General features: G+C 44.7%; 1 protein-coding gene across 1 annotated transcript in view; it reads left to right on the forward strand.

The window, feature by feature from the left end:
• The window catches only part of LOC122421199, a 334,893-nt gene extending 312,868 nt beyond the window's left edge, over positions 1-22,025 (forward strand). The window contains exons 4-6 of the mRNA XM_043437070.1: positions 11,810-11,908; positions 21,410-21,551; positions 21,671-22,025. Coding sequence (XP_043293005.1) covers positions 11,810-11,908; positions 21,410-21,551; positions 21,671-21,880 — 451 coding nt within the window. The 3' untranslated portion in view covers positions 21,881-22,025. The remainder of the gene's footprint in view (positions 1-11,809; positions 11,909-21,409; positions 21,552-21,670) is intronic.
• Positions 22,026-22,637: the final 612 nt, after the last annotated feature.

The raw sequence follows: 22,637 nt of genomic DNA on the forward strand, positions 1-22,637 counted from the left end.
TTTGGCAGGAGCCAGGGGGCAAAGGAGAAGGGACTGGGGTCCCTGAGGAACATCTGCCATGTAGATATGGAAGATGAGGGTGAAATCTTCATCTTTTTTTTTAAAGAGTTTGATTTGTTTTTATTTGGCCACGCCAGGTCTTAGCTGTGGCATGTGGTATCTTTGATCTTCACTATAGTATGGGCGAACCTTTAGTTGTGGCACGTGGGATCTAGTTCCCAGACCAGGGATCATTCCCTGGTCCCTTTCATTGGGAGCACAGAGTCTTAGCCCCATTAGATCACGAGGATAGTCCCCAAACCTTCATCTTAAGAGCTGCATATGGGACCATTACAGTTTGGGAAGAAGGAACAAGAGCCCAGGACACAAACTCTTCCTGACTTGCCCACCTCTTGCACTCATGGGACCCAGACACTCCCTACAGAGCACAGGGATCCATTGTAGTCATCCTTCTCATGCGACGATGCCTGTCTGCTCTGGCAAATTTTGATAAATGCAATGCCAAGTTGAGCAGTGTGCAACCGCTGCAAGCAGCATTAATCAAAGAAGGGGCTGGGAGATCTCTCAGGTCTTTTTGTAGCCAGGGAAAATAATCGCATGTCTGATTTCTTCAAAAGACCACATTCCTTGGTTCATTTTTTTAAAAACCTAACAATCAGGTTGTCTGCAGTCCAACAGTTAGGCCGGTATCACCGGCTAGTGCGTAAAAAGCTGTCCCCTGGAGCCCTATTCCTGATTTTTACTCTCTCCAGGTCCCCAAAACACTAGATAAATAAAAGTGGATGGCTTTTAATGAAAGCCTTAGCCTCCTCAGTTTAGCTTTTAATTGTGTGACAAACACACACACGCACCACATCCTGAGCTGTTTATTGGAATTACAAACCTTCAGTCTAAATGTCAGGCTGTGCCACAGAGAAACATGAGCAGCTCAGTTATTAACGGCAAGTTCGAAGGTCGGTCCCATCCATTGCCACGGAGACTCCAGCTGGCTCAAGGTCTCAGCTTCCGATACAGATCAACCCCATCCCGACACTGACTCAGAACCGATTAGAAACCCACAGCACAAGAAGAGGCAGATGACACCCCTTTGCAGGCTTCAAGTTATCCACATGCAGAAACTTGAAACAAAAGACAAGAGGTACCTTGTCTTGGATTGGCTTGGATTAAAAGGAGTTCCGAGTTGGCTTGGATTGGATCTGTTCGCCATGCATTTGGTGACAGTGTCTGAGGTTCCTTTTTCTCATCAGAACGTAGCCATGATATTATCTGCCTGTGTTGGATTGCTATGTTTTAATATCTGCTACACATGGTAGGGCTTTCCTGGTGGCTCAGATGGTAAAGAATTTGCCTGTGATGCGGGACACCCAGGTTCAATTCCTGGGTCAGGAAGATCCCCTGGAGAAGGAAATGGCAACCCACTCCAGTATTCTGGCCTGAAGAATCCCATGGACAGAGGACAGAGGAGCCTGACTGGCTACAGTCCATGGGTTCACAAAGAGACAGACACAACTGAGCAACTAACACTCACTCATACACATAGGATGTTGTCAAAACATTAAGTAGTTTAATTGATAGAAAAATGTACAGGATAGAATCTAATCTTGAGTGAGTAGTTAATTCTTTCAATTTGAAAATTCCCAAAGAAACATTTATGATAAAGACCACATACGGATGAAGGCTTACAATATATACATAAAATAATACAACTGAAAGTTCAGAAAGTTGGTCAGGACAGCTTGTAATGCTGGTTCTATACTCAAACTGGTACCATCAGATCAGAACGGATCTGGCTGCATCAGAAGCAGGAATCACTTTTCCATTTCCTGTTGTCATATTGTTAAAGGGACAGAATGCCAAAGGAATAGGAGCTGGGGAGAAAGAATAGTGCCAGGAGCCAACAATGGGCCTCCCAGCATCCTATGCTGATGTTACTGTGCTGGACATTATCAGTTTGTGATACATTTTTCATGTAAAAGCAGCAAAAAAACATTGACTAAAGGAAATAACCTTAAGTCAATAAACAACTGTAACCCCATAGGCATCTCAGTGCTTATGAATCCCTTAATATCTTCATTGAAGGGTGAATGATTGATACTGGAAAAACAGGAAGCCAAGTAAAAATGGGTAGGATCATGTTTTCTCAAGAAATTTCTCAAGGAATTTCTCAAGGAGAATTCATTCCCGTTGATCTGCTATTTACAGACCCAGAGCTTTGCTTTATTCGGTTCCGGCCCACATGCCCTGTAGACGTTCTCTCCCCTTGAGTCCCAAAGGGTGGGAACATATTTACCATAAGGAAGACAAGGTTCTTGGCTGCTACTAGTAGATTAACAGCAACTACTAAAAATGACTCAGTTAAATGCTTGTCTGATAATGTTTATCAGTTTTCATATGGAAGCCGTGGAGGGTTTTCTGGGTGCTTTTGGGTCCCAAATATACCTTGGTGACCAGGAATTGAGTTTCCTCTTATGATGGCGAGTGGGGAATAGGAAGGTCTTAACTGACAGTGCCATATGCTAATGTACTATCAAAGAATGTTAAGACAATCGGCCCTGGAGCACAAGTGTCTGCTTTACTCCAGAGGCTGAGCCACCCTTGGGAGCCCAAAGACACATCTGTGAGCTTCCACGTACTGGGAGCATAGCTTCTGACAGTGCAGTGCATGCTGCATGCATGGCTCATGCATCACATCATTCCACTCCCACTTCGCAGATGAAAAAAAAAACAAAAAAAACCAAACAGATTCAGAGAGATTAAGTGATTTGCCCTAAGGCACATGGCCAGTGAGCGGCCAAACCAAGGCTTGAAACTAGCTAAACCCCAATTGCATTCTGCCTCTCTGAGCACTGATGTTGGAAAATAATCGCCAGTCAGGGAGTGAGAGTCTTTTCTGTTCACTGCTGTAACCTCATCATCCAGTGTAGGTGTTGTGTTGCGCTCAGTCGCTCAGCTGTGTCCCACTCTCCGAGACCCCATGGACTATAGCCCACCAGGCTCCTCTGTCCACGGAATTCTCCAGGCAAGAACACTGGAGTGGGTTGCCATTTCCTACTCCAGGGAATCTTCCCAAGACAGGGATCAAGCCCAGGTCTCTTGCATCTCCTGTATTGGCAGGCAGATTCTTTCCCACTGTGCCACTTGGGAAGCCCCATCATCAAGTATAGGACCAGATTCAAAGCATATGGTCTGTAAATATCTGATGAAGGGCAGATGTCCAAGACAACAGATTGTATGGAGATCGTATCATACTCTTAAACCCCTCATCTCCCCATCTGTTTTTACCTGATGCCGAGTTGGGCATTATTCATATATATATACATATACATATATATATATATATATATATATATATATACACACATATATACAAAAATGTATATATATACATTTTTTTTACCCCCTCTAGAACTTCTCTCAGCTTTATCATAAGATTTCAGCTTTGTTTGCTGTCTGCCCCTAGAGTCTCCGTTTCTCAGGGGAGCATTCCTAGTTCCCATTCCCAGCATCCCACATTTTATAACTCTGCCTCCCACTTCTTTACCATCAGCTCTGGCCGGTGGCTGGTGCTTGATCAAGAGCTCCATCTTCCAGCCCATGAGAGGAAGAAGCAAGTCATTTGGATTGAAGAAGGAGTTGATGATCCCTCGGGTGAGGGAATATAACAGGCATTTAGGAAAAGTCCCTAAATGGCAGAAATCTTATGATTTGTACATTTACACCAGGCATTAGAGTTAATAAGGTATTTTCAAAACAAAAACTACTTTCTTTTTTAATGTGTAACACTCTGAAATCAAATGGCATGGTTCACTTTCTCCTTTCTCCATCCCTTCTTCAGAGACATTAGAGAAAAGAGATAGATCAATGGTCCAAGGAACACACAGGACAATACTTGAAGAATAGAGAAATACAAATGCCTCCTTTAACACTGACTTATAACCTAGGAGTTCTTCACTTGTAATCAAATATAACAAGTATCTGGCACCATAAAATAAGTAGACTTGAATTCTAAGTAAAGATGAATAGAGTAGGTGAGTTTCTAATTATATGTAGGCTTTGTAGGTGCTGAGGGTTTCTTCTGGAATGAAAAGGTTCTTTTCAGGGTGTTTCTAGTGCCTCATCTATGAAGAATCGTGTTCTGTGTTCTGCTGGGTTAGGGGTCTTATAATAGGCAGTGGCCCTTTTCTCTTAAATTCAGTGTGGAAAGTGCCTGAGACCAGAACAGTCAATCTCTGAGTCAGACCTAGACAGGGCTTCATATGTACTCCTAGCTCTGGACCCCTGCAGCCTTTCTCTGATACTTTGTGGCTATTGATTGCTTTTCCTGGTGACCTAATGATTACAGTAAAATGTGACTTAGGAGAGCATCCTGTTCTGTCAGCCTTGGGGATCATCCTTGACCTTAGGATGATCCAGGAAATGGCAGGTATAGAAGAGAAGGGTGTGTGTGTGTCTGTGTGTCTGTGAGTATGTCTGTGTGTTAGTGGTGGTGGTAGTAATATAAGGCAAGGCAGGAAAACAAAATGATTGGAGCCTAGTCTTGCCTGGTGTATACTAGCCAGGAAAGATGAGGCCAGAAAAGCAAACCCAGATAATAACTTTTCTATGAAATAACCCCACGTGACACCCTCCCCTGCACCCCATCTTCAGTCTGGCCGTTCACCTGCAACCTGCCCCCCAACTTCATACTTCAGCTTCCATGTCTGTTTTTAGCCCTCTTCAGATTTGGACGGTTCTGCACCCTCCCCTTCTGGACATCTAGAATTTGGACAGACATTTCAGCTGAAAAAATCCACTTCTTCACCCAAAGACTCTAATTGATCTCTGTTTGGTTTTAATCCCACAACAGCTAAGATGGAGCCGAAGCAGGTGTGCACTCAGGACTGTCCTGGCGGCCCGAGGTGCAGGGGTGGCGGCTGTGTTCTGCCTGTGCCCTCGTGGCTCTGCGCTCTTCCACGTCTTCTGTTTCACAGCGGCTCAGTGATCAGGCTCCTCCTATTCACTCAGCTCCAGCACTATTTTTACACCTCTGCCAAAGCTCTCCCTGATCCCCTTCCTTTGAAAAGGACCCTGGTAAATCCTCTCATAATGGCAGGAATGCAAGAAACAGCAAGGGTGGGGAGGGAGGGGGCAGCGCGTGGTCCTACAGCTGTTACCATTTGCGGGTCAGAAAGCTGGGGACATGGGTTAAAAGGAGCCGCTGGACCACATTTCATAATGTGTCTACTTTAACACGGACTCTCGTGGATTGTGTTCCAGTAAATATATAAGTAATTTTAAAACTTACATCTTTTAAAGCCGTTGGAACCATTGGAACATAAGCCAGCTTGGATGCTTCAGTAATTGATTCCCTGAGTTCCTGTCCATATGTGCTCACAGACCACTTATATGTGTAGATGCTGAGGGGAAGGGGAGGTAGGCTGTTGATAAATAACCAAGCAGTGACATAAATGTGACACATAGCCTCATTAAAGAAGAACCAAGAGTTGGAGGAACCCAGAGCAGGGCCTATTTGCTGAATCAAATAATACTTTTCGGAGAAACTAGTATCCGGGTTGAAACCTGAAGGGTGTGTGAAGAGCCAGATAGCCAGGGAGGAGAGAGTATGCTACCCACACCAAAAATAGTGCAGTGAAAGAAATCTGGGAATTTTTGTACTTGGAATCCAGGGGGACAATGGTGAGGAAGGAAGCTACAGAGTCAACTAGGGCCAAATCATGACAATTATTGATATCATCCTCTAGTCACCACCGTCAGTTGAAAGCTGCAGCTGACTGAACTACTCTCTGTCTGGACAGTGGGGTGCTTGGCGGCTTATGGAACTTTTGGACTCCCCATTACCCAGACTATAAAGTACACATTCCAAAGTTTTTTGTCAAATGCCTCTAACTCACCAGTTCAGACTTATCTCACCCCATTATCATTCTCCCATACAAGGTGATACTGTCATTCTGAATTTATCCTCATTTCATAATGCTTCATACTCTTTTTCTTACATCATGCCTCTGCCAAAGGCACCTCCTCTTCCTGGAATTGCCTCCTCACCCTCACTTTCTGCTCACACATCCCTGCCCTAGCTTTCAAGACCCAACTCAATGCCATTTCCTCCAGGAAGTGCCTTTAATTCCCTCAGCACCGCTTCAGCAGCACCCTCACACCATGAACATCCTACTCTGGATCTTTGTCCATGAGATTCATCACGGGCTCTCAACTTTCTCCACATGGAGTCTTCTCACGCGTACTTAGGTAAATACCAAGTGAAATTTTAAAGTCAAGAAATGACAATTAGTTTAGTAGGTATTCGATGAATTGCAAAGGACAAATCATAATTATAATCTATAATTACTTTACTCAGGGCTTCCCTGGTGGCTCAAATGGTAAAGAATCTACCTGCAATGCAGGAGACCCAGGTTTGATTCCTGGGTCAGGGAGATCCCCTGGAGCAGGGTATGGTAATCCACTCCAGTATTCTTGCCTGGGAAATCCCTTGGACAGAGGAGCCTGGCAGGCTACAGTCCATGGGGTCACAAAACAGTCGTATAGGACTTAGAGAGTAAACAACAACAATAAGCAAATTTAACTACTTATGAAGAAAGAAAATGGTTTGGGGATAAGCCAATAGGCTCCTGCTTCAGCAGCCCCTTGACATCTGGAGCTGTGAGTGTTCCCCTGTTTGCTAAACTTGGGGCGGGGGGAGGATGGTGAATTCCACAGTCTTTGCATCTGTTTTTAATCTCACTACAGGGCTAGGCAGTTCTAACCTGAAATTTGTTTGAGGGTGATTCCAGAAATCATCATTGAAGTAGACGCCTAAGGACAGAGACTGTTCTGAAGACAACACTGTAAAGAGTGGGAGACCCTGTTCTTCTGATTTACAGAGAAGACCAACAGGAGTTCACAGAAAATCTCTCCTAGTTATGGGAAGTAGAAAATGAATTCACAGATTTTATTTGGTTTAGCATCTGGTCTAGGTGCCTTTTTAAGTTACTTATAAAAAGGTATTCCCATTACACCTGCTGGAAACTTTCTTTCTCCATGACCCATTTGTAAATACAGGATGTTGAAGGTTTGTGGTAATTGTAACATTAAAAATTATCCTAGTGTTTTGTACAAGGCTTGTAGTTGTTGCGGCTTAATTCCAGTTGCATTGTGTAAATTGACCTAAGAATAAAAGCCATATGTTTTCCTTAATACAGTTGTCCTGTCTGCTGATGGCTGGCATTCTAACATTTGATAAACAGCAGGATTCTCTAAACTGCTGATTTTGCAGCTCAAAATTCTCCACTAAGAAGAAATAAAACTTGAATTTCTGAATATTGCTGGTTAAAACTCATCCTCAAAGATGTTATAAAACTGTGGGCATATTTGTTAAGATCACTGGCAAGGGCTACTTTTTAATAAACTGCCTTTTCTTATTTGTACATGTGGACGATAATACGTTTTAGAGGGTCATTCATTTATGTCTTCATTCTTTTGACAGATATTTGCTGATAGCCTATTTGGTACCTGGTTGTGTACTATGTGCTATGAGGTCGAAATGTTATGAGCTTGACATAAATATCCAATATCTGGTGCATAGTATAAATTCAATACGTGGCAGGGTCTTTCCTCCTTTCTTTAATAATGTAAGTAATTTGAATAATAATAAGACATTAACAACATCATCAGAGCTTCCCTGCTGGCTCAGACAGTAATGAATCTGCCTGCAATGCAGGAACCCCAGGTTCAATCTCTGGGTCAGGAAGATCCCCTGGAGAAGGGGATCTCCTAGCAACCCACTCCAGTATTCTTGCCTGGAGAATTCCATGGACAGAGGAGCCTGGCATCCTTCAGTCCATGGGGTATCGAAGAGTCGGACACAATTTAGCAACTGAACAATAACAGAATGGGGCTTTCCAGGTGGTTCAGCAATAAAGAATCATCTGCCAATGCAGGAGAGGTGGGTTTGATCCCTGGGTCAGGAAGATCCCCTGGCAAGATCCCCTGTGTCAGGAAGATCCCCTGAATAAAATGGCAACTCATTCTCACTCCAGTATTCTTGCCTGGGAAATCCCATGGACAGAGGAGCCTGGCAGGCTACAGTCTGGGGGATCACAAAGAGTTGGACGTGACTAAACGACTGAGCATGCACGAATGGGAAATAACATCAACAGGTTCTCCTGTGGGCATCATGCTCATGAACCATTATGTAGTCAACTACTTGGCTGCATGTAGAGCTACACACAGCCCTATGAGGCTCCTGTTTTACAGCTGAGGAAACTGTGATTCAGAAAAGTAATGATTAGCCTGTGCTCACTCAGATACTAAATGGCCAAGTCAGCATTTAAACCCTGAGACTCAGTCCTCAAAAGTCATTTGATCTTTTCCCTGCTCACAAATCCCTTGTAACTGAAGTATTTATGAGTCATTCCACTCTGCATTATTTACAGAAAATGTTTCTCTTGCTAACACTGGACCTAAAGAGTGAATATACAGGAAATACTTGTTCTGAGTAGCAGTTCTGTATTACCCCCTTGAATGGAACAGTGAAGTGTAAGACAAGGAACCAGACAAAAGAGAATTATGTAGAATCAAGAGGACTTCAGATGATATATGAAGGCGTTAATAGAAAAGTGGCTATTCACAAGGTTATGATTGATTATGTATTTAAAATAAACACAGTTGCCTTTCTTTACTTTGGCTCTGAGAGGGGCTTAACTTTAGCACCATAATGGCCCACTGTTGTCCACATGGCAGGTGGCTGGTGCATAAATCCTGGCAAGGGGCGGACTGAGGGACCAATGTATGGATTCCATCTATAAACTGTGCATACCCCGCATTTTTGCAGAGAAACAAACCACAGTGTCTGTGCTCCCAGGTCTCTGCCTCCACTTCAGGGAAGAAGCCATAAGACACTACCTTTCCTTTAGCTTAAAAGAGGAGTTGACTAAGTGAAAATAAGAGTTAATTGTTGCAGTTCCTCGTGTGAAGCATCTTTCTAGAGTATAGAAGATGCATTTTTCCAAACTCTAAGTTTATAAAAGTGTCCTCCGGGGTTATCAAGCCCACCCCAATGGGGTACTTTAGACATCTTCTCAGGAACTCCAAGGCACCATAATGCCTAGTGGAGTTTGTTAGGAGACGTAAACATCATTCCCCAAAGTGGCTCACTCTTTTATATATTACTGCATATTTCTTCAATATGGCAACTCAGTAGAATATCAAATACTTTCATGATAACAGTCCCTTCTAATAATTTCTATTCACTATGTGTGTGTCCTTAGTTGTTCAGTCATGTCCTCTTCTTTGCGACTCCATGGACAGTAGCCTGCCAGGCCATGATGATTCTCCAGGCAAGAATACTGAAGAGGGTTTCCATGCCCTCCTCCAGGTGATCTGCCCAACCCAGTGATCGAACTCAGGTCTCCTGCATTGCAGGCGGATTCTTTACCATCTGAGCCAACAGAGGTATAGAAAATAGGAGGAACAACCAAAAGCAAAAAGACTCTTCATTGAAAATCCATTCATGTGCCAAAGGCAGATGTGTAGGGAATAGAAATAACTTGTAGAACTATAATTGGCTCTGCTAATCATCTGGTCTACCATCCTGATGTAGCTGTGAGAAAACCAAAGCCCAAATAGGGCCAAGACTTGGCCACCACAGAATAAACAATTTTATTAATAGAACCATCAGAAGACAGTTTATTAATAGAACCATCCCTATTCTACTAAACCAACAATCGACTGTAATTTGATGTTATAATTACCCAGCTACTCTCAACTTCAGACATGTATGTAAGTGGAGTCACACAGTGGTTAAAAATTAGTGTAAATTTCTCTCTAATTACATGCATATGCACAGACCTCTAATCAGATTACCAGACATGTGTTCAATTATTTTCAGAAACATAGACATCTTAACTATTACCATCTTTTTTTAATCCTCCTGGAAACAAAAATGACAAAAACACGTTATTCAGGGGTTAATTCTATTTTATAGGTGATAGATGTAAAGTTTTATTTTAAATTACCATCTTCTTCTACCAATAACAACTGCAGTGATAAGACAGTTAACATTTACTGATCTGTTATTATGTTCCAGGAATTATGCTTAGACTGTTTCTTATTAATATTTAAAATGTTAATAATAATGATATTTATTAAGTGCTACTATTATGACCATTTTACAGAAAAAAAGAAAACTGAAGTTTCAAGAGGTTAAATAGCTTCATTAATGTCACATATCTGGAAAGTGATAGATTTGAGATTTTAACCTAGGTAGTTGGACACGGAATACCTACATTTGTACACATTTCCCCATTAGTTAGGAAGCAAATGTGAGGAATATGTAGCAATGGGACATTTCCTGATACTGTGAAAAAGAAAATACAAGCATCTGCTTGGACCCTTTGAAGAACTAGGAGAAGGGAAAACTCAATCAATTATTTTAAAAGTGAGAAAAGCGAAATACCTGATTGTGACTTTTGACTACTTATGCAAAGCCACACATCCATATGGACAGACATTAGAAAGATAAAATCATTGGTTTCTGGTTAAGGGGAGCTTTGACTCTTAAAAACTTCTTTCACCTGATTCATATTTTTATCCATATCATTTTAAAAAGGCAAATGGTAATAAAATGGAGACTGCATGTTGCACGATGGTCATATCCCTATGGAACTCTACAGGTTGGATGAGAAAAACAATGAAACTACCCACAAGATTCTTTTCTCCTGCACCAGCATCTCCTCCCCACAGCAGGGCACACCAGTCTGTCTCATTGGTTTCTACTTCATTCAGCAGATATTGTTGGGCACCTACTATGTGCCAGATGCCTGAGCTGAGACTTTCTCTGCTCTTAAGATACACTAGTGAGTGAAAAGACAGAAACCATAATAACTATAGAGAAGAACCAGCAGAGAACTGCCAGAATTTGAGATGAGAAAACACTGTCAGGGGCTTCACCAAGGAGGATTAAACCAAGTGGAAACTATTAGGATAATGTAGAATGTACCAGAAGAGGAAGGCTATAGCTGAGTTTAGGGGGAACTTTGTGCAAAGGCATAGAAATGTAAAACCAGCACAGGCAGATGTGTATGCTTAGGTGTGAATTGTGGGTGAGGGTAGCTAGCAAGGAAGATAGATTCTTGGGGCCATTTCTTAGAGGGCTTTGTAAGCCACACTGAGGAGCTGCTGGCCCCTGGATACACTGTGGGTGGCTAAGTGCCAGGAGAGAGCAGAGATCTTCCCATTCACAGACCGATAAGGGTCCCCATACCTCACACGAGCACCTATGGATGCAAAGGAAAACCTGACAGATACAGAGTTGCTGTGGAAATAGGCTCACTGGCTGGAGGCTCGCCTCGAGTTTGGAGCCCCATGGGGGCACCCCCACCAGACATGCAGTGTTGCTGCAGACCCATCTGCAAACCACCTCCCTGACAGACCCACCGACACACAGCGGCCAGAACCCTTCCTCTCTTCTTGCAGATCTCAAAAGCCCCTCGGTGCACAACCTTGTATGACCTGCCCTTGGGACAGATTGAAACACAAGTCCCTACTGACAGAAAGTCTTTTCTCCAGTTTAAGACTTCTGTTTTGTTTTTGAGAAGAGAAGAAGAAGCAGGGACTGTTCCCAGATAATCAATGAACTGGCGTGCTGGTGTCCCGCTCTGTTCCGCTCTCATGTGTTAATAAGCTTAACTGTGAACACAACTCAATGTTATTAAAAAAGAAACAGCGTATGGCTGTTTCTTCCCAGTCATCCTATAAATGGGCTTCCCTCGGTTATTTCAGAAGTAGTAAAAGCTAATTGTTTTATTTTTCAATTAAGGTCTGCCTGTGTGAGAGTTTGTGTCCACGTGTGTCCCCAACACTGTAGCGTCTTCTCGGTGCCCCAGCTGTCCCTTGGGCAACTGTTTTCCATTTGCTGGTGAGTGGTGGGAATTCAAGTCCACCTCTGGTGAACAGTTGGCAAAGTCTGAGCTAAAATCTCACCCAGAGATGGTACTGCCTGTTTTTTTTTGTTTTGTTTTGTTTTGTTTTAATCAGCAAACAAGTTTGAATAATTGAAAGCAAGAGGAAGCGAAGATGCCGTTTCTGGAACCTGGTTCGACCGAAGGTTGATAAAATGGCTTTGATTTAAGGGGAGAGAAAGCGACACCATAATGAACTCCAGAATTTCACAGGCGAATTTTGCCATTTTATCAAGGGAACAGGCAAAACCGATGTAACTCAGAGTGCTGATTACCTCGCTCCCTGGATTATGCAAGGTAGTAACTTCTGGGAGCAGGGAGACAAATTGGAACAAGTTTTAGGAGAAAATGATGGGGCTGTGCTCATTCAGAACCATCTCCCTCTCCCCAATCTTACCCGGGCAAAAATGCAAATGGAAATTGCCTGGCAGTTCTTTCTAATCAATCTGCCTCTAGAGGTAGTAAATTCTCCCTGGCCTTCTCTCTGCTCAGCTCTGCTCCAGCTGGAGCATGATGGATCCTCTGCCTCGTGCTGCCTCCGTTAGGGAGTCTCCTGGGAAACCGAATCTGCATGTGTGCTGCTAGGAGAGTGGGGGCCGCCTGAGTGCAGGCCCACCAATCTGAAGCTGAATTGTTTCTCAGTGAAAAAGCAGCTTATTAAAAGTCATGATGTTTCATTCCATTGCAGCTCACCAGAAATTACTCAGTGAGATATCCTCTTCACCAGTCATCTGCACAAAGTCCCTGGCATTTGAGAAAGATGTCTGAGTTTGTAATGTCTGGGCCAGCTACCTCTATGTCAACCTTACTACGGTGTGCTATGCTCAGCCTCTTCAGTCGTGTCCAACTCTTTGCGACCCCATGGACTGTAGCCCTCCAGGCTCTTCTGTCCATGGGATTCTCCAGGAAAGACTATTGGAGTGGGCTACCATTCCCTTCTCCAGGAGATCTTCCCCACCCAGGGTCTGAACCCGGCTCTCCTACATTGCAGGCAGATTCTTTACTGACTGAGGCACCAGGGAAGCCCCACCCTTACTGCACTTTGTCCTATTTACCTGGTTGATGTCAGTCTTACCTGTAGGATTTTATGTCCCACACTGAGAGGGCCCAGGACTGATGTGTTCATCTCTTTCTTCTGCATGTCAGGTGAAGGACAAGTTGTCAGAACTGCTCAATCACTGTCGCATTCATTCATTCATTTGACAAGTCAGCTGAGGGTCTACTCAGAGTCAGCCACTGTGCCCCGGGACCACAGCAATAAACAAAGGAGGTGTGGCTTCTGCACTCACAGAGCTTACAGTATGTAGAGGAGGCTTGACTTCGCTGATAATTCTGGAGAGCAGGAGAAAGGAAGTGAACAGGTACCTGAGACTAATGAGAGGAGGGAGCTGCTTTCGATATGGGCAGGAAAGCATTTCTGAAAAGGTGTCATCTCAGGTGGTGCGTGTGGTGAGGAACCTGCCTGCCAATGCAAAAACATAAGAGACACGAGTTTGATCCCTGCGTCGGAAAGATGCCCTGGAGGAAGCTATGGCAACCCACTCCAGTATCCTTGCCTGGAGAATACCCATGGACAGAGGAGCCTGGCGGGTTACAGTCCATGGGGTCACAGAACAGTTGGACACAACTTAGTGATGGAGCGCGCATGCACACAGTTGGCAGTAGGGACTGAGAAGGACTCAGGTGTGCAGAGGGTGAGCAGCGAGCTCTCTTGGAACCAAGAAGGCTCTGCTTTGTCAGAACTCTGAACATTTGGGAAGTTCTCTGCATGGTAGTTTACCAGGGCCTGCATAACAGAGAACCGCAGACTGGAGGCTTCATCAGCAGGAATGTGTTTGCTCAGGATTCTGGAGGCTGGAAGTCTGAGATGAGAGTGTCAGCTGGGTTGGTTTCTTCTCCTCGTCTCTCCTCGGCCTGCACATGGCTGTTGTCTTCCATCTGCGTCTTCATGTGGTCTTTCCTCTGTATCCATCTGTGTCCAAAGGTCCTTGTCTTATAAAGACACCAGTCATAATGGATCAGAGTCGCTCACATGACCTCATTTTCTATTCATATTTTTATTTATTATTATTATTTTTTTACCACCCCACACGACATGTGGGAATCTTAGTTCCCCAACCAGGTATTGAACCCAGGCCCTTGGCAGTGTAAGTATGGAGTCTTAACCACTAGACCACCAGGGAATTCCCTCAAATGACCTCACTGTAGTTTAACCACCTCTTTAAAGGTGGTTCTTTGAAGTCTCTTTAAAGACGCTGTTTCCAGATACAGTCACAGCCTCAGATCCTGGGGGTTAGGACGTCAGCATATGAATTGGGGGAACAGGGCATAGTTCAGCCCACAGCACTTGCTGAAGGCCAGTTGGATGGGATTTTTCAAAGTGTAGAAGGGACATTGAAGACAATAAACTAGTGAGTCACAGGGCTGCTTGGCTTTCAAAGCTATCACTTTGAGAGAAGCGTGCAGAAGAGCTCATGGGGTGGCAAAAATAAATGTGGGGAGGCCAGTTAGGAGCTATGGTGGTTGCCCAAGCAAGAGAAGACAGTGGAAGTGAGGTCTAGAGGAGAGGAGAGAGCATCAAGATGGAGCTGGGAAAGCCAGTTCTGAATGAGTAGAAGAGTGAATGAATGAATGCATGTTTATGAAATGAATGAATGAGTCAATCCATTCCCCCTAATCACTGTGAAAACCCTGGTTTTCCCTAATATCAATAGAATGACACTTATCTTTCTTGTCTGTCCCATGTAGGTGAGAGACTTCTCTAAACTGTTGGTGAGTTTGTGTAAGGGAGCCTCTTAATCTGTGTGCCAGGGGATAAACACTGTTCTCCCCGGCCTGCCACACACCAGGGAGTCCACGTGCATTGTGTCAGGAAGAAGCGTTCAAGGAAAGGGCCTACCTTCACCTTGCTGAGCCCTACTAGGGACCCTGGGATTGGCGTTTCTGATTCATGTCAGCCTTTCTATTTCGTAGACCACCCCATCTTTGGGGATGCTTTTACAATGTAAATTACAAAGTAACTTTTTAAAAAGAAAGTGGTTTTACTCAATAGTGTCTGTGATATTAGCCACGCACCATTTTCCACAGTATTTATAGTAGGAGTTTTCTTCATTCACCTCACATGTGCACACACAGGATGAGGGAGCTGGTCTTTGCAAGAGAGGGCCAAATGATTGATTAATTAGTGCAATCAGGGATTCAGGGAGCCATTCAGTTGCAGCTCTGGATAGGGCCTTAGTGTCACCAGCCACCCCCTCACTCCATCCGGATTCTAAAGCATCTCCTTTAGAATAAAGCTATGGCAGGTACCCCAGCTTATTCTTGTAGCCTCCCTAGAAGAAGGAGTTCACCACTCACTAGCACTCTCCTCCATTCCACTGTTGATTCACTCACTCTGTTAGTGTCCATGTAAACAAGAAAATAAGGTTGTCCTCCCCTTAGGCACATGGCTTGCCCCCTTCTTTCCCGGGACAGCCACCTACCAATTTGAGGCTCCTTATTCAGCAGTCCCATTTCCTTTAGCAGCTGCACATGGCAGCTGATTCAGATCCTCCACCAGCCTGGTTGTATATCTTCCTGAAGTTGGGTATTGTCTCTCCTAAAATGAGATGCAGCCATCAGAGTGTTCCAGGTGTGTATTGACTGAAAGTCTCTGTCTTCGCTCCTGGAACCACCACTCACTCTGATACGGAAGACCAAAATTTGGGTACTTCCTCCCGTTGTCCTTTCCCCTCTTATTAGAGAGGAATATTTGTGTCCCCTTACATTTCTTTTTTAAAAAAATATGTATTTACTTATTTAGGCTGTGCCAGGTCTTCCATTTTCTTTGCAGTACTGGGGATGCTTAATTGCAGCACATGAACTCTTACTTGCAGTATGTAGGATCTAGTTCCCTGACCAGGGATCGAACCCAGGCCCCCTGCGTCGGAAGTGTCTTAGCCACTGGACCACCAAAGAGATCCCTGCCCCACCCCTGGCCTTAAATTTCATATACTATAATCCTAACCTCCAGTGTGATGGTATTAGAGGTGGGGCCTTTAGGACACAATTATTTGTGAGGGTAGAGCCTTCATAATGAAACTAGTGCTCTTATAAAAGAGACCTCAGAAAGCTCACCCACACTCGTGGGAGAAGAAGATGAGAAGTCTGCAGCCTGCAAGCCCAAAGCAGCCCCCCACCCCCAACCCAGGAACACAACCATGCTGGCACCCTGATCTCAGACTTCCATCTTCCAGACCTGTAAGAGATAAATATCTATTGTTCATAAGCCACCCAGTCTCTGGTACTTTTTTAAAGTAGCTCAGCTAAGACCATTCTCTTTCTCCATGCAAATTACACAGCCTCAGGATATTTATGTCTTAGTTTTTTCTTGGATTTTCCTTCCTTAATCTATTTACAATCCACTAGCTATCCACCCTCTCGCCTAAAGAGTGCAGAAATCTCCAGTGAAACTCTTAATACCTGCTGTGAGTCTTCTTCTCTTGTCCTGACATTATAACACTGCCCCAGGGGCTATAAATTGTAGAGTCTGTGCTTGCCCTTTTCTTTCTTAAAGCCTTCAGTGTGTGGGGGGGAGGGGGGAGGGGGGCAGATTTTCAATGGCTCTCCACACCTTATGCATAGAGAGAGTGGTTCAGACAGCAAAGTATCTGCCTGCGATGCAGGAAACCTGGGTTAGATCCCTGGGTTGGGAAGATCCCCTGGAGAAGGGAATGGCAACCCACTCCAGTATTCTTGCCTGGAGAATCCCATGGAGAGAGGTACAGTCCATTGGGTGGCAAAGAGTTGGACATGACCGAGTGACTTTCACTTTCATGCCACACTCCTTAAAGTTCAAGTTCAAACTGCAAATTCCTACCCCACACTTCATAATCTGCCCATCACCTGTCTTCCTGGCTAGCCCTCTGTCCCGTTCCCATCTCCATTCAGCAATTTTGAATTCCATGTTAATCCTCAACCTCATCAGATTCTCCCACCTAGTCAGGCTTACTGTGCCAGTGATGACATTCTCCACTTCTTTGCTGGGGCAGCATTTACTTGTCCATCAAGAATTAGTCTTATCCCTCATGGGGGGTCCTGGGTCAGGCTAGCACACTGTCCTTCTCTCCTGAGGCTTTTCCCTGGCCTCAAAACACAGATATACCACAGTGGAGTGTACTTGTCTGCTGACGTGTGTATCCCTCTCACTGAACCATGACCTTGATTCATCTGTACGTTGGTGTCTGGGGCCATAGCTAGCACAGAGGAGATGTTCAGTGCATGTTTGTTGAGCTAAACTTTCAGCCCCAGCGAATGGGCTTCTAAAGGTTAGGGCTGTCCTGGTGTGTTTGGGGAGACCGTAATTTGTTTCACGCATTCATTTTGCAAGTGGTACTGGGCCTTAAGAAAGATGTAGTCCCATTCTCTACAGAGTCAACTTGAAACCCAAGAGTCATCAGGGCTTGGTGAGAACCCGGCATCTAAGCAGTTATGATTTACACTGCAGTCGGAACACCAGATCAAAGACAGTCCAACAATACCTCATCTCAGGAGTCTTGAGCATTCTTCATGGACCAAACACAGCCTCAGCTATGATCACTAGTAATCTCTTATTGCCTCAGTCCAACCCTGCACCTATATTAAATTGATTTGCTAACAGTCCCACTCAAGTACTAAGGGAGAAAAATGTACCCACATTCTAATTAGTAATTTTAAAAAAGTAATTTTATACCTACTTTTATGATCAAACAATGCAATATAAAACAAATATTTAAAACTTATCTTAAAACATAGCTACCCTGATAAGCATAATTTAGAAATCTTTAATGAATTCACCTCAATTAGCCTTTAATTAAATAGCTCATTAAAAGCTGATTTGAATACTGCTCATGGAGAAATTCTTGTTCAACTGTTGTGACAGAACAGGAAGTTAATGAAGTTAAAACCTGAGTGCAGTTTGGTGGGGAATAGCCCAAAAGTCATAAAGCTACCAGAGGAAACAGAATCTCTGAACTCTGCCTGACACCTGAGACTTTTCATCGTAACCAGAGGCTCAAGCGATAGACCTGGGCCCCAAGCAAGGATCATGTTTTTCTACCCCTTGTTCTCAGCTGGTGGCTCAGAACGTCAGAGGTGGAAGGTTAATATTTGATGAGTAAACAAACAAATAGTCAAAGCAGATCTGCACACATTCTAAATTCAAGCAAAAGATAAAGTAATACAAAATAAACATGTTTATGAAGCACCTACCATGTGTCAAATGTTTTGAATTTTTTTAAATTGAATTTCCCCTAATAGCCCTTCATACTGAGAGCTAAAATATGATTCCTTATTTTCAGGTGAAGAAACAGGAGAGCAGAGTAGACAGCTGACACAACTGGTAAATATCTGGGCTGAAATTTTAGTTCTGATGGAAGAGAAAAGTGAAAGTGTTAGTTGCTTAGTTGTGTCTGACTCTTTGCGAACTCATGGACTGTAGCCCACCAGGCTCCTCTGTCCATGGGATGAACCAGGCAGGAATCCTGGAGTGGGTTGCCATGTCCTTTTCCAGGGGATCTTCCCAACCCAGGGATTGAACCCAGGTCTCTCTCATTGCAGGCAGATTCTTTATCATTTGAGCCACCAGGGAAGCATGATGGAAGAGAAGAGAACCCCAAATATCTAAAATTCTTCCAGGCCTCTGTATAGACTTACTTGAAATATATATATGTATGTGTATATATATATATATATGTATATATACATATATATGTATGTATATATATATATTTGGTATCAGCCCTCACCTTCTCACACCCTCCCACTGCCAACTCCTTCCAAAGAACATGTCCCCAAGGCTCTGGATTTTGTTGCCATAGCTCTGTCATTCCTGGGACGTCATCTATCATGTGATTGTCCCAGGAAATTCTGCTTGGGTACCTCCCTCTGGGAAGCTTGAGCTGGGGTTTAGCAAGGAGATTTTGAGGGGCAGAGCAGGCTTTGGAAGGAGTCTTTGGGCTCCAGGCACTGGGAGGGGATAGTGTTCCATCTTGGGAGAGAGGAACAAGAGACAAAATTACCATTTTCATCATCTCAGTCATTTGGGGATCAATCTGGAAAGCACCCAGGGAATCCATCTGACCTGAAATTCCCAGCACAAAATCAGGTGCTCCCAGACTTACAAGGCTGCCATCCAGAAAACCTCCTTCAGAGCCACAGGGCCTGGCCTCCAGGTGGGCAGCTGGACTGAGCCATCTCAGATGCTCAGAGGCATCAAAGCTTCAGGAGAAAGGCCCGAGGGAGCACAAGGAAGATGGACCTGTGTTCTCAGCACAGTGGGATGCGAGAGTCTGCCTGACTGGAGCTGGACCCCTACGCGGGGTGCAGGAGGAACCAGTGTGGGGAGCCCATGCTTAGTCCACAGCAGCTGGTGGCAACTGCCCGGAGCCACCCCTGGCCAAGTTGCGGGCTCGAGCAGACCTGGAGCATTTAAGGATCTCAGGATCCAGGGCCTGAGGCATGAGTTGTCTAGCATCTCCACAATGACTACAGTGAGAAGATGGAGAGGCTGTGGGTGTTGGTGGAATATGGGTATGATAAGTGAAAATTCAGTCCCCGCTTCTCCTGTATGGCAGTGACTACACACCATCTACAGGGTCAGGCAGGAATTGTCAAGATGCCCATTTTGTAGAAATTAGTGAGACTCAGTTAGGACAAGTAGCTCACGTTGATGGTAAGCAACAGAGATGAAGTTCAAAATACATCTCTGACTCAGTATCCCCTGCTGGCCCTTACACAGACTGCAGAGCATGAGGAGAAGGCGGGTGGTCTCTCTAATCTGCAGGGTCTCCTGAAAGCCCTGGCTGGGACATGGGAGCCTCTGTGCCCTGTGGCCTCCAGACTCTAGTGTTCATCTGGCCATCCATCCTCTTCTTACCCTGTGCCCGCCAGGACCTAGCACATGCTGAGCACTCAGGAACTATGTGCTGGGACTTCCCTGGTGGTCAGGTGGTTAAGACTCAGTGCTGCCAATGCAGGGAGCGTGGGTTCAATCCCTGGTCGGAGAACTAAGATCCCACATGCTGTGTTGCATGACCAAAAGACTTTTTTAAAGAAGTGCCTGAGGAGGCAACAGAATCTGCTCGCTCAGTTGTGTCTGACTCTTTGCAACCCCATGGACTATACAGTCTGTGGAATTCTCCAGGCCAGAATACTGGAGTGGGTCCCCTTCTCCAGCAGATCATCCCAACCTAGGAATTGAAGCAGGGTCTCCTGCGTTGCAGGTGGATTCTTTACCAGCTGAGCTACTAGATAAGCCACTAAAGAAGTGTCTGCTGCTGATATAAGGGAAATAAGGAAATTCCTTGAAGTGTCTTCTCTTTTTCTTTTTTTAATTGGAGGATAATTGCTTTACAATATTGTATTGGCCTGTGCCACAGATCAACATTGAATCAGCCACATGTATGCATATGTCCCTCCTTCGTGAACCCTCCTCCCAACTCCCGCCCCTCTAGGTCATCACAGAGCACTTGGTTGAGCTCCCCGTGTCACAAAGTTTCTCTTTCTTTTATGTGAATGTTTTCTGAACCTCAGGTGGTTAATCTGTAAAATCTGCTAATCTACTGCCCACAAACACGTTGTGAAATATGTGAAACACTGTGGGGAGGAAGCTTTGTGTATCTGTCCCCTGCCCATTTCTACAGCCTCGCCTTCTGCTGGGGTCTCGCTGTCTCTCTGTGTTCCCTCTTCCCCAGCATTTCGCCTCATCCTTGAATGGACCACAGTCTTTTGCCTGGTTCTGGTCCTGGCAGGGGCTCTTCCCCCTGGCTGGACACTGTTCTCCTCTGTCACACCTTTACCTCCGACTTCCTACTCATCCACCCTTTCTTCAAGGAGGCATCCGACGTAGATTAAGTGCCCATAGGTGTCATCACATGGGAGGCTGTGTGATTTCCTTCTTTAGCATATGATAACTCTGTATATGTACTGAACATCTTTGGGCTTCCCCTGGTGGCTCAGCATTAAGAATGTGCCTGCAGTACCGGAGATCTGAGTTTGATCTCTGGGTTGGGAAGATCCCCTAGAGAAGGAAATGCCAGCCCACCCCAATATTCTTGCCTGGAGAATCCCATGGACAGATGAGCCTGGTGGGCTACAGCCCCCAGGGTCGCAAAGAGTCAGACACGAAGCAACTTAGCATGCACGCACACACTGAACATCCTCAGCTTCCACTAGGGAAGTATCTGAGAAGGAAGGAGACATGGTGTCTCTACCCACCATGGGATCACTGGCAGCTGGTTCCTCATAGATGCTCAATAAATATGTACTAAATGAATAAGTGAGTGAATAAAAATGAATGTGTGCTTGTTAAAATATACACGTGGACAATTCCAAGAGGTAAAATAAATATTCAAGTGTTCACATCTGTGTAAATAGCTCACTCTTGTGCCCTATTCAGACTGCTCCAGGGACCTCACTGCATTCCTTTCTTCACTTGCCAGGATGCTTCTGTCTACAGGCCTGGCTGTGCCATGTCAGCATTTCTGGGATGGATCAAGGACTTCTAGGAAGGTTGAGTTAGAACCACGAGTTCTGTTTCCAGACCATAAGGAGCCTATGGGACACAGCATCATTCAGCTGAAGGTAATTGATTCTGAATACATTTGAAATTTCTTCCGAGGTCCACTGGCACGCCTGAGAAAACTCAGGTTGGGTTTCCATCTCCTTGCATGTGTAACTAGCACGTTCGTATTCTCTTGCAGCTCCCAGTGCAGAAATACAGTGTGGGTGGCAATCAGGCATTCCCTTACAGAGGCCTAATGGATATCACCATGCATCCAGCAATGATGTACTCCCCATCTGGTCCTTATTTTCTTATCCATTACCTCCTTCAATCCTCTTGTTTGATCCTAGAATACCGGACCCACCCATCCATCCATCCATCCATCTGTTTGTGTTTGATCTTTGCCTAAGACTGTGGTCCTGCCCCACAGGTGCAGTTCTCAGGCATGGTCCATACAGTCTCTCAGAGGCCTCCAGCAAGGCTGAGCGACTGACACCTACAGCGTCAGTCTGCTGTGAACTTTGACTCCCATTCCTCAATTCCTTGTCTCACTTCTCCACTCTCTCACTGCTCTCCCAGAAATCACTCCCAAATAAACAACTTGCACTCAAACTTTTGTCTAAAAGGTCTGTTTGGGTAAAGACAAAGAGAATGTCACAGAAACATGCTTGTTTCTTCCAGATCACCAACACCACCTGTGACTGTGTATTTATTAGAGCCAGCCTGCGCTCACTGTCCGTCTCCCATCTTTAGACCATTACCTCCGCAAGAACAGGGGCTCTTAACAGCTGTTAGTCCCCATTGACTACCTAGCATCTGGGACACAGCCAGATGCTCAGTGAATCTTTCTGAAGTGAACTAAAGAATACACCAGGCTGTGTCCCCCAGTGCTGGAAATGAAACTGTTTTGACTCAACCCTCATATTCTGAGAAAATCAAAGTGAAATATTTATAATATACTCTCATTGAAATAAATGCCATTCAGTAGCACTGAATGTTACGAGATCATGGGAAAGGGCCCTGAAACCCAGCGAAAGAGTATCCAGTGAGAGCTTCCCAGGGAAGTGATCCCAGAGCCTTAGCATAAAGGACACAGAACCCAAGGAAAGAGTGCACATACCCCAAGAGTCTGTGCGATTATTAAGAGAGGGAGAATATAAGGTCTT

This window comes from Cervus canadensis, chromosome 18 (assembly GCF_019320065.1).
Source record: "Cervus canadensis isolate Bull #8, Minnesota chromosome 18, ASM1932006v1, whole genome shotgun sequence".
Lineage (NCBI taxonomy): Eukaryota > Metazoa > Chordata > Mammalia > Artiodactyla > Cervidae > Cervus > Cervus canadensis.